This window comes from Patella vulgata, chromosome 3 (assembly GCF_932274485.2).
Source record: "Patella vulgata chromosome 3, xgPatVulg1.2, whole genome shotgun sequence".
Lineage (NCBI taxonomy): Eukaryota > Metazoa > Mollusca > Gastropoda > Patellidae > Patella > Patella vulgata.
This window is the reverse complement of record NC_065881.2, coordinates 57,185,188-57,198,986: the sequence shown is the minus strand read 5'-3', so window position 1 is coordinate 57,198,986 and position 13,799 is coordinate 57,185,188. Positions and strand designations below refer to the sequence as shown.

At 37.2% G+C, this 13,799-nt stretch overlaps 1 protein-coding gene across 1 annotated transcript; it reads right to left on the bottom strand.

Annotated features, from left to right (window-relative positions):
* Positions 1-8,043, bottom strand: LOC126815176 (hydroxylysine kinase). Its single transcript, XM_050540734.2, has 4 exons — positions 7,970-8,043; positions 3,687-3,918; positions 1,446-1,568; positions 1-77 (listed from the first exon to the last, which is right to left on the bottom strand). Exons 1-4 carry the CDS (start codon positions 8,003-8,005, stop codon positions 1-3), a joined length of 468 nt encoding a protein of 155 aa, XP_050396691.1. The 5' UTR covers positions 8,006-8,043.
* Between the last annotated feature and the right edge of the window lie 5,756 nt (positions 8,044-13,799).

Here is a 13,799-nt window from a genome sequence, read left to right as displayed (position 1 = left end):
TTATGGCTTACAATCACTTACAACTTTAATATACAAAGGTGAGAAATACACTGACGACGAAACGGGATCAAAGTCCACCACCCTTTATTTCGTCAACCAGTGGCAAAACTCGCTATAGTTTTTATTTGCTTTATATAGAGTTTAAAAAAAAAATACTTGTTAAAACGTCGCATCTTTGAAGTTGCTAGTGATCGTTACCTATAAATAAAGTTGCTACGAGTGACTGATATCTATTAAAGTTGCTTCGAGTGATTGATATATCTATTAAAGTTGCTAGTGATTATTATGCATTAAAGTTGTGTTTCGTATTATTTCAAATAATTTAGCGTTCTATATTTCTGTTCACAAACCAAACAAATAAAACGTGAATGTAGAAATAACTCTTTGAACTTTATAATTAACAAATATTTGAAATTTGAGGGGATTCTTCTTATCCAATGAGAAATCTTACTGGGGTTAAAATATTCCATTCTGCAGTGGGTCACAAGATTTCATAAATTTGAATGTCGACTGGGATTCTCTTTGGGGCGCAATCAGACCCAAGTTGCCCAAAAAATAATCTATCAAGAGCTTGTTCTGTATCTTGTTCAAAATCTTGAATAGTCAAAAAAAAAAAAAAATAAATAAAAATAAAAAAATAAAATAAAATATTGTTATACGGGGCGAGCCTCATACAATTGGCTCCTAGCGCAAGTTTCCAGGGAAACATCTGTCGGCGATATGAACCTAGGTACAAGCGGACGTTAAGCCTTACCCCTACTACTAAAATTTGGTATTAACCAAACATTTACCATCAATATAATAATAAAATTGTTCCAAACATTGGAGTCGCTGTGACCCAGTGAGTAAGACGCTGGCTCGCTAACCAGAAGGTCTCGTGTTCGCCCCAGGTGTTGGCAGAGAAAGTTCTTCAGGATTTTCCGACGTGGTTTGCCCATGTCAGTGGTGCAGGATGTTTGGATGGCGATGTGACAAAAACCGATGACCGGTGTACACATTGGCGTGCGCGTGAAAGAACTCCTGGACAGATGGAATTTAAAATAATAGTATGGCGTAGCGCTGCTGTCCGGGCAAAATTTCACCCACAGCACACCTTCATTATCCCAGTCGGTTTCAGAAAAGAGGGACGTTAAACCCCAATTCCTTTTTGTCCAAATGGTATTAAGTTATCAATTTTGATGTAGCAAATGACAATTGACAGTGTACGCGTATAGCCATTTCTAAATCCCATATATTTATTTTAAAAGAATTAGTCTTATTACGACTATACCTAAAAACAAGCCCATCATTATCAATTAGTTGCTCATTGACCCGCAATAATAAATTCAGAACAGCGGCCAATGCTCCAAGTAGCGTGTTGCTATATACATTAGGATACCTTGTTATAAATGTCGTATTTCGTACTAACAATACCATGGAAATATTAAAATAATTACATGGATTACCATGATGCCCTTTCTTGTTATAGATTTTCTGGTAACTTATAACTTCTCCATTTTTCCCCGGTATAGGTTCTTGAGTCGGCACATCTCTCTTTCTCACATAATCCATAACCAAATTCAGAGCTTCTGTATTGTGAAAATTTAAATATGGTCGTTCCTGATTATTAGAAATATTATACGTCCAAATAAAATCAAGTTTTATGCGTCAATGTCCTAATCTTTAATTAGAGATGCATTATGTAAGATTTAAATACAGACTTGACCGTTCTTATTGTTTGCTATAATAGTTTTAAAAAAGATAATGAAAATGTATTCTGAACGAAATTATAAAATGTTAGAAGTTTTGACAAGAAATAGCCCGAATAGTCACGATTGTCAAGTTTGGCAGTGCCACGATAATAAGAGAAGTCTCTATTTTCAGTCCTTCAATCGGCAGACTCCGTGAGCGACCTCCATTTTAACGTTTAACAAATATACTAAGCAGCAAAAGAAACGCTAGGTTGGTATGTTACTCTGAATAGACGCATTGTATAAAACTTGCAAAATATTTTTATTGTATATTTGTGACCACATCTCCATCTTTACCTGAGCAATAAGGCTCCTCCCCAAACACAGAATTGAACCCCGGAAATGTTCTCAAAAACGCAACCTGACTTCTGAGATGGTAATGTGTTCTCTGTGATTTTTATGCAATTCATGCTGCACGTGCTGTTCACCGGGACCAGCCCTATAAAAATGCACCCCAATACCTGCGATATCACTTAGGTGGATGCGGACGTAAAACTTCTACTCCACACACACACACACACACACACACACCCGCACACACCCATACACACTGGTTGAATCATTCACACTACAACTTCAGCAGCATGTCACAACTTACAACAGCTCAGAGGAACCAGGCGCTTGGAAGACTCGACGCTGGCCACACTGCCCAAGCCGTTGCCAATCACTTCTAAGTCAATGTTCGGAACATCTACAGTCTTCAGCAACGCTTTCAGGCCATCAACACCACGGATGATCGCCCCAGAACTGGTACACCAAGGGTTACCACAAGGCGACAAGACCGCTATGTTGTGCGACAGTACGTGCAGAATCCTTTCACATAGACATCTGAGACAGCACGTCAGACAGTGGGAACACACGGAAGACCCATCAGTACCGATAAAGTGCGCCGACGTCTCACCAGAGAGAACATCCATTGCCGTAGACCTTACTGTGGACCGATCCTCACCCCTCGCCATCGACACAGGCAATGGAAAACTGTTCTGTTCACAGATGAGTCAGTATTGCGTATCAACTGCAAATGGCAGGACCAGAATATGGCGTCGACGTGTCATGGAACGAGACTCATGTGGAGTTCCAAGCATAGTGGTTTGGGGTGGGATCCTGTGGTGTTTCAAAATCTTGGTCCAGGGAGAGGAGGAGGCTTCACAGCAGTGCGCTACATCGATCAAGCTCTCAGACCCCACGTCATACCACATTTCGCCCGTCATTGAAACAACGTTTTCCAGCATGACAACGCCCGTACCCACACCACGGTGTCAACGTTATGCACTGGCCAGCCCTTAGTCCGGACTTAAACCCGATTGAACATCTTTGGGATGAAATTCAGAGGAGACTTAATAACGTCGTACCGAGACCAAACACAGCCGATGGATTGCGCCAGACTATTCTGAGAGTGTGGTTGCAGGTGCCAATGGCGTTCATCAATCGTCTGTTCTACTCCATGTACAGACGCTGTGCTCCTTTTATTGACACTCGCGGTGGACACACCAGATACTGACGTATAAACGGTGTACAGACTCTAAACCTTCTCGTAATGCCTTGGAATTGTGATGAATTAATCACTAATGTGTTAACATACTGTTCACAAAAAATTGCTTTGATCCATTTAGTAAGTCTTTTTTTAGAATGATTTGATTGAAGTGCCTCTCTGATTTTGACATCGTACTGACGTTTTTTTTTTTTTTTGTTTTTTTTTTTTGTTTTTTGCTGTTTAGTATATTATCTAATCCACTTAATATCCCAGACATTCGATAATCTAGAGAGTTGAGTATGGTCTTAATATGTGAATAAATGATAAATGTTTAAATAATACTTTATATAATATTTGTTGAAGTCAGGAAAACTACAATAGTTAGATTTAGCTCTTACATAATACATCTTTTATCTACTTTTTTTAAATGGTTTGTTTTACACATCGAGTAATGGAAATGCTCCCACCCTCTCACATCTTACCGTGCATTTTTGGTCGTTTTGAATCCATGGTATTAACGATCTTCAAGAGATAACCATGTGGCCATAGTTGTTTGATATATTTGTTGTCGTAATTCTCATCAACAGTAATAGCGTAATTACAATCGTCATAGCTATTTAATGATTTCACCTTTACAACTTTCAAACCATAAACTCTTTCTAATAACTCTTCAACAGTTCCTTCGGGTACCATTGGTTTTGTCACCTCTCCTACCTGTTGATAGTTGAATACGACAAAATAAAGAAACAATAAACAGCATGACGTGCCACCAGATGTTCTGAAACGAATAAGCATATTCTAACCTCATTTATGACACGAGTCACCAGATGGTAGCACACAGCACGAACTTGTTCACATAAAATCTCCGCCGCTCAAACCACAGCGAAGCACCATTCGAAAGAATTGCGGCGTTTGAGGCTGTGAGAAATGCATTTTTGTAGTTCGTATAGTAAAATGTAACATTCGACTTAAATATAGAGCCAGTGCGAATCAGTGAGTATTGGGATGGTTCAAATTCGATCATTGTGTTGGTCGAGAAAGTTCCTTGATTCCCGTGTTAAACCCCATTTTAATCCATTTCGCATTTAAATGATCTTATCGGCGGTTTTTCTTTTCTGTTTGCAGCTTCACCTTTGTGACCTCGAATAGGTTATAATGTCAGTAGCACAAAATACTTCCAGGTGAAGAACTGCCTCCTATTGTGCCTGCCTCTACAGGTGGGCAAAGCGCATATAATCGACGCCCTAGATGTCCAAAATATACCTACGTCGTGTGACGCCAATAAAAAGGCGGTGTCGTCACATCTCAATTTGGAAAAATATATTACTGCTCGGGAACCATGTGACCTCGGTATTTAAATGAAAACAAAATGGCATTTTTTTAATAGTAATCTGGATTTCAAACAAGGTCAACCTTTCCTGTTTTCTATTTGTCATTCGTTTTCTGTGATTATATTATCAGGGCTTCAATGTGAACGTTCGTATAATTTGTCGTTTATTATTTGTGTATATTTGATTATACTGTGGCTCAAAAAAACCAGATATGATATTGAAATTTCATTGGAATTATGAATAATAAATTCAATATCCTCTAAATATTTAATAACTAAATTCATTTTAACATTTAATTTGAATGTTCGCATAATCAATCATTGTACTGTATTATTTTATTTTGTGTATATTTAATTATATTCCAGATAAGATGTTAGAGGTGATATTAATACTGGCTGATAAATAAATAAAATCATATTTATATTTATTCTGAATGTGAAACAGATAACATTATCTCTCTTTATAAATTTCTAAATTAATTACTGATAAGCATTTTCCATTAGTGCTCCTACGGTTAGGACTTTTTGTTATTCGAATAGCCGTAGCTATTAACCGGTTAGTAACCGTTAACCGTATGGTATCAATTTTAAACATAAAACAGAGCTTGTCAGGAGCTACGAGTCATTACTCGTGCGCACGCTATACTCGCGTTATAAAAGGCATTACACGCGCAAAAATTTCAGGAATTTTTTCAGACATGTACAATTCTTTAATGAAAATTTAAACTATCTAAGGCCGTAGCTATTTATTTACCTGGTTAACTTGGTTCATTTGAAACATTTTTTTAATTCAATATAACGATAATATACAAAACAATACTCAATTTCCCTTCGTACGTGACAGACGGCGATAATATTACGATTACACAATGTTACTAAGAATAGAATAAAGTAAATTAGCAGGCGTCTATTGATTGGACAATAAAGAAATAATTCCTCGCTTGCAAGTAGAATTTTTATGATTGGTTAATTTAACTGAAAACCAAAGTAGAATTCATTCGAGAAATTACGAGATATGAAACGTGTTCAATGCCGTAACGAATCTAGTATAATGTCATTTTCTAGCCTTTATGATTATATTTTGAATGGTGGTTACGTTTTGAAGTAAATAATAAACAAGGTAGAATATAGTTAGAAATGCCGAGAAGTATTTAGATTGGATTAACAATAGCAAAAGTCGAACAAGGTCCGTTGACTTTGCCGTATGACTACGACGAGTGCTATTAATAGTATCATTGTTTAGCAGTCGACATCGTTGGACGACTGTTACATTCTAAAATTTTCAAACATCAAATACAAAATTACAACGGGCAAGTTTTGTTATAAAGAGGAAGATAATCAGACACAACTCTGTGTAATGGGGGACATCTCCGAATAACCGTACCGTTGAATTCAAACCGATTAACCGTCCAGTTCTAACCGTTTACGGCTATCCGACTAGTCGTAGGAGCACTATTTTCCATGTCGCACAATATGGATATTTGACAATTTCACTACAAACTGCAGGTCCGTCGCTCAAATTGTGTTAACATAGGTTTTAAAAAAGAATGTCCATTCATGTTTTGCGGGACTGAGACCACACATCAGACGCGACTCCGTTTAAATGGCCACAAATCATTAATGATTTCCCCATTGACTCTAATGTTAATTCTCGTCTCTTAGACCGGCTCTAACTTTTTCCCAAATTTTCGTTGGGTAGAACGCTTTCTGTAACAAATGGAGCAACATGTGGCAAACTCTTGCCCAAAACCATGTATGAGGTTCACCATGAAAAACTTGAGATACACAAGCTGGAATTAGAGACAAGTAAACATGCAATTTTCGGCCTTACATTTCAAACCAACCAACATCTCAACTCTTGTATTCTTCCGCCTCAAAATCATGAATATTCACCAAAACCTGGCAGAAAATGTATTTTCAAACCCCTTTCTTCGATTCTACATAAAAAAATTGCAACAGAAATCGCCATGCAAAAGTGAGGAAAAGGGAAAGGGCGCGAAAGACTAAAAATAACGAGACGGCGTAGAAATATTTGGTGAGCTGTGTCCATATAAACATATAGTCAATATGTCAACCATCTTGCACTTTCCACCCAGAAATCAAGCTTATTTCTGACCAATTTGCCCGTGCATCTTGTATCAACCTTACAAATTACGTATCCATATGATTCAGACCTCGAGACTGGTGTAATATTATTGGGTGAATTATGCTATCCTAATGCATAATAACATTTGGTGTCTGTTTATTTATGATATTACGAGAAAATGCTAGTAAAGAACATTGACCGAGTATTCTGTCGAGACCAATGTCCATATAAAGGTGGTTCGGGTTCTCAACGGCATGAGGCATAAATAACCAATCACTTAATTAATAGCGGAAATTTGGATATATATAAAGCGCTGGAAGTGGGCTGTACTTTTAGATATCATGTAGATTCTTTACATATCTGTCCCGCATTGGATTCAGTAGGCAAGCCATGATGTAGGGGAATCCGTTCGTAACTCGCCTTGCGAGTTCATTGGGTTGAGAGAATGACTTTTATGTATCCCGAGCTTGACATAAAATGTAGAAACGAAACTGTTGTACAGTTATTCCTGTAAATTCACAACGTTAAAGTGAAGTCCTAGAGTAGAGAATTGAAATGTATGTTACGCCAGAGAAAAATATAGACGATCACAGGTTAATCAGATGTGTAGCAAGAGAATATATCAAACGATTTGATGGCACCGTTTTACAGATCCGACCGACGTGTATTGTTACACTGGTGCAGCCACTAATCTTTTGTTTATATTCCATATTAAAAATCTACCCCGGGCGTTGTGCGAATGGGCAGAAATATGCTTAAAAGTAATACGAAATTCCATTTCTTGGTGGAAAAGGCACATAATATATTGCAAGTCGGTTGACATATTGATCATTTGCTTATGTGAATTCTTAGTGACATAATTTGAAACATGTAAAACGTTAATGATTTAGTAGAACCTCGTAAAAAGACGATCGTCGTCTCCGAAAAGCCAGTTGATGTTCGCAGAAATACGATTTTCATCTCCTTGTAGTATATACACCTGAAGCCGCTCTATTAAGGGCAGACATATATAGTTTATGATTTAATGTGTGGTTGAGGTTTGTATCTTTTTTTTGTATATATATTTATGTGGCAAAAAGAAGACGAATCGTAGTATAAATGTCACCCCTAAGACGATTTTCGTCCCTTTATGGGATATGGTCACAGAAAGACGATTGTCGCTGAAACCCGACAATTGAAATCTAGTATATGACCATTGAAAGGCAGTAATCGGAAACATTGGCATTATTATTAGAAATTAAACACAATGTTCCGGAAACTGGAATTTTTAATTATATTTTTAATGCTAGCGTACATGTATATTATTTCTGGAATTTTAAGCAAATAAATCGTATAAAAAATGTACATACTTTCTGGGGCATCGCCATAGCATTCTCGTCATTCATCTCGTGTCTCTATCATCCGTACAGTGTATCAACTCAGAATACAGCTAGTCTAAATTGGAATTGACAAGTTATGATCAATAAGCTCATCATGATATTATCATATCACACAAAAACGTTTTGTGTTGATACAACAGAAATTTCTGGGTTGTTTCAACAAAAATAGGATATCTACCAACACAAACTTGTGTTAAATTTGGACAGACGCAATGGTGTGTTGAAATTTAATAACTTGTATTTTTTGTTGTTTTCCATAAATTGGCCAAGCCCTGTGTTAATAACTAAATTCTACATGATTAGAGTTACGTCACTCCAAAACTTCGTGTGCCTTTTTCTGGGTATAATTGCTTCTTGATAGATAAGACACTCTCGTTGTTTGAGTTCTACTGTTTCGTTCTACTATTTTGTATTTGACACACCTGCTGTTTTTCGTTGTTTGCTACGCCTTATCCTGTTTCGCCATATTTAATATGGCGTCGAATGTTGTCACCGACGAAAAAAGAGCTCTTGTAAAAGATAATATACCAAGTGGGGGTACCCCTATTTCCAGTGACTCGCTTGGAAAACAAACTAAACAAGCTGGTGTGTTATTATCAGTTCAAGATACTATAAATCTTGTGTCGCAGCATCTTGAGACTATGGGACAGGCAGTCTATTTGCAAATTAGCTAAAAAATCTGGCGGTCACCGTCGGCTTATTTCTGAATTAACAGAGACGGGCTCAAGATCATCTAGAAGTAGAAGAATCAGAAAACGTCCGCATACGGAATCACTTAAACGAATTCCCAGAGTCTCTGCTCATAGATAACCTCCTCGAAAGAGAAGAAATGTCCTTCGTCACACCAGTTCAAGTTCAGATACCGGTCGTTCTCTGAGTCTTACTGGTTCTCATTCTGATGAATTTTATAGAAGCAGACAATCCCAAGTGTGTACTGTACCTGTAGTGGCCAAGGGAGCAGATACATTGCTAGATACAATTGATAAACAATTTCTTGGTTCTGAAAATGCAGGACCCAAAATGTCATCTAAATTAGCCTCTTCGGTAAACAGTCTGTTTGCTGAAAGAATGACTGATGACATATTGAAGAAAACATTGGCCCCTTATTTTTTTTAGACAATGACAAAAACAAATATCTGGAAAATAATAATGGCAACTTTGATTCTTCCATGGCAATTTCTCAGAAATCGAAAGATGACCCGGTCTGGTGGATAGCTAATATTGATACATCTTAGACATCCTTCAGTGGCCTTTACAATTTTTACAGACGCTTCCCAATCTGGATTTGGCGCAGTTTTTGTGGATATTCACATTTTCTAGAAACGTATGCTGTTTATTTGGCATTGAAGAGTTTTGTCCCCAGAATAGTGAATAGTCATATTAAATTATGGATTCATAATGCTACTGCCATTTCCTCTATCACACATATGGGAACCAGCCTTTCTGATAAATGTAACTATTTAGCTCGTGAAATATGTCTTTTTGCGAAAAAACATAATATTTGGTTAACGACAGACTATAATCTAAGTACTGGCAATAAAGTAGATTTTGAATCTAAGAAATCTCCGAGGGACAAAGAATGGATGTTAATAAACAAAACCTTTTTCAAAAATCAATGAAAGGTCTAGATGTTAATCCTGATATGGATATTTTCGCGTCAAGATGGAATTATCAGTTTAAACCTTATGTATCATATATGTGTGATCCATAATCTATAGTGCAGTGAATCTCTTTTCTATTCTCTGCACTGATTTTATATTCTATGCATTTCCACCTTTCAGCGTAATTCTTGTCTACAGAAGATACAAGAAGACCAAGATACCGTTATTCTTGTTGTACCTTACTGAAAAACACAAACATGGTTTCCAAGATTAATGAGAACGTCCATCCAGATTCCCATTCTTTTATGTCAAGGGAGACAACTACTGATATTTCCAATAACTCTAAATCTAACTCATCCTTAACACAAACATCTGCAACATCTGATATACTATATCTCAGGAATTCCCATGAAAGTCCAGGATTAACAAACACAGCTACAACAATTACGCAATCCTAGGGGAAAAGCACAACTAAACAGTACAAAACCTACTTGGCAGAGTGGGAGAAATATTGCAATACCACAGGGAGTACAAAACGTACTTGGCAAAGTGGGGATAATATTGCAATACCCCAGTGATTAATCCCAATAATGGAACTTTAACAAATGGTATGATCTTTTTAGCAACATTCTACGATGAAAAACAAAGTTACAGCACAATCAATACAACGCGTAGTGCCCTGTCAACAATAAATCCTTTATGTCATAGCAAAACGTTTGGGAGTCACCCGCTTGTGTGCAGATTCTTGACGGGAATATTTAATGTTAAACCAAGTCTACCACGTTACCATAAAATCTGGGATCTTAATGTGGTTGTGCAATTTTTCCAAACTCAGCCCCCTGGGGAACAGCTGACTCTTAAAAATCTAACTTTAAAATTATTAGCACATTATTAGCTATTCTTAGTGCACAATGGTGTCAATCTTTGAAATCAATGAATTTAAATTATGTTGACATTTGTGGTGACCAGTATGTTTTCTATGTTATGGAATCAATGGAACAAACTAGACTTAATTATCATGTGAAACCATTAGAATTTAAGGAGGATAAAAATGTGTGTATCGTTACAGTTCTTAATGAATATAGGCCCCTATTCAACGCACAACTTGGTTAAGAAAACTTATTCCATAGTTATTTACATCTTCACAGAACAGTTTCAGTAGACACTATATCGAGATGGATTAAACAAACTCTTACCGATGCTGGTATTGATACATCTACATTTGGAGCTACAGTACCCGGTCTGCAGTAACCTCAAAAGCGAAAATATCAGATATTCCTGTTGACTTAATTATGAATACTGCTGGATGGAGTACATCTACCACCTTTCAGAAATTTTACTTTGGAGACTTTTAAAACCTAGCAAGTTTGGTTCTCAATTGTTTGAAACCTCGTTAAAAAAATCCCAAAAAACCCTTAGACTCTCAGAGGCATAGTTACATGGCCAATTCATGCTCTCTATCTTTGCTTATTTGTTTTTTTGTAGCATTTCTATAATAATCATAAATGTTCAATTTGCGTGGTTCCCCCTTGTCAGTGATGCAGGACGGAGGACCTGACAAGGGCAGCTGTTTAATCGTTCGGATGGGACGAAAAACCGAAGTCCCGTGTACACATCGGCGTGCACGTAAAAGATCCCTGACAGTTGGAATTCGATATAAGAGTAGGCCGTGATTGCCGCTGTCCGGGCAAAATTTCCCTCATAGCACACTGTATGGCGTATGCCCGTCTTCATTAGCCCAGTTCGGAGCAGAACAGTAGGACGTTAAACCCCATTTCTCTCTCTCTAAATTATTAATTAGACATTAATTAACTTATCCAGACCATAATCAACTCTCGATGGTATCGCTAGCCTGCGATGCTTATTGGATTAGGTTCCGATTTGCTGTTCGACTTCCATTCATGTTTTTTTTTTATCGTACAGACATTAGTAATGATGATCGAGGCTAGGCCGAAATTCAATCGCCAAAATCTCAGTTAAGAGTGGATCAATTTGACTGAAATTTTCAGTAAATTCCCTTTACATTGCTAAAATCTCAGTTCAGAGTGGATCAATTTGACTGAAATTTTCAGTAAATTCCCTTTACATTATCTAGTTTTTAACTATTATAGTGAGAACTGCCAGCTCTTTATCTAATCTCCCATAATGTATCTTTAAACGAGCTTACCTTCAGGGAAGTGAAGTTCGATTGTAATTCCACGAGTCATAGTAAGGAACGGAGAAATCATGTTCCCTCCCAGTTTGATCGATTTGGCACCCACACTTTTTCTGCTATTTCTTGTTCCTGTCAGCCTGTTTTGAAATATCGTCTGCTTTAAAGAATGAAACTGTATGTCCACGCCTTTTCACATGATTTCTCCGTTCCTTAAGGGGACCATACTTTCAATAATTCCGTCAATATTATTGACTCAATAATATTGAACGTATGTGGGCTATATTGATGTAAAATATTGTCAATAACCATCATTGCGTCAATATATTGACGGACGGTCAATTTATTGAATGACAATATTGATCGTGTGTGGAGAATCTGTCTTAATTGCGTCAGTATTTTCATTCCATCGCTTTTTTTCGCGGTTCTTCTTCGTCAACTGCCATGAGTAGCGCAACAGTGAACGCTGCATCCATTTTGAAAAATGACCAGAACATGATGAAATTATTGATGGAAATATTGAATCGTGTGTTGGGCAATTTCCGTCAATATTATTGAGTCAATATATCGAGTAAATATATTGGGTCAATAATATTGATGGTTTTATTGAACTATGACTCGTAGAATTACAATCAAACATCACATCCATGAAATGAAATGAAATGAAATGGGGTTTAACGTCCTACTGTTCTGCTCCTAACCTGGGCTAATGAAGACGGGCATACGCCATACAGTGTGCTATGAGGGAAATTTTGCCCGGGCAGCGGCACTATCGCCTACTCTTATATCGAATTCCAACTGCCAAGGGATCTTTTACGTGCATTCCAATGTATACACGGGACCTCGGTTTTTCGTCTCATCCGAAGGACTAGACAGGGGGAACCACGCCGGAAAATCTGGATGAACTTTCTCGGCCAATGCAGGGATCGAACACCCGACCTCCCACATCCATGAAGGTAGGCTCGTTTAATTTTTAAATTATTTTGGAGGTTGACCTTAACACTTCTTATTTTTGTACGCCCACATTTCAGGTTGGGCATATTTATCTTGTAACCCATGCCCGTCCGTCCGTCCGTCAACAATTGGCTCGTTAACGCGACAAATAGCCGACAATTTCAAACCTATTTCTTTTTTTCCTTTCTTTCTTTTTTCATTTCAAATTTGGTGCGAAGCATTGCGATCACGAGAGGACGAACGCTATAGATTTATGAGCTCCATGACCTTGCGTTCCTGAGTTATTGAAATGATTCTGAGACACAGATTGCCGTTTACCTCCTTTTAGGTCCATTTATTTCGTTATCATTACCCCTTCTAGCTGGTAATAATATTGGAACGGGTGAAATTAAGGTTCCATTGGGCCTCTGGCTGTAATTCAATCTGATTAGTAAAGACAAGTAAACCGAAATTTTGAACTATAAAAAGAACGAAACGAAATAGGATCTGTGTTTTAATCAGATTGACTGTAATTCAAACATGGGTATTTTCATCAAAAATGATTACTAGCTAGTCTTTTTTTTTTTTTTTCGATTTTGCTACAGTATCCGTTCAGTGCAAAATCTACAAATAGATATCATCTGTCATATTAAATTTACTAGAAGAACTACATTACCGAACTTCATTATCAGCTGCTTTGTGAGTTGAAGCAAGGGCTCCCAAGAGGGTTCTGGTGCAATTCAGAGGAAAATTGTTGTTGACCCATCAAAATGCTTGTTTTCTATATATCTACGCTTGTGAATTACACATGGGGTACGATAGAGAATCACGGACCCTACCGTGTGATATCATTTTGATACTCGACACTTGGTTTCAAAATGATAGAATTATTATCAAATAACACACTTTTATGGAATAACAATTACTTGTTATCTGTGTGTATGCTTGATAACGACTTGTGAAATCTTGTTGAAACGTCGCAGTGAAATAAACCATAGTAATTGTTATCCATAAAAGTGTGTTATTTGATTATGTTCCAATTACTAAACGCCATTCAAAGAATATAGAATTATTATGTTAATACATGTTAAGTTACTGTTCAATAAGACACTCG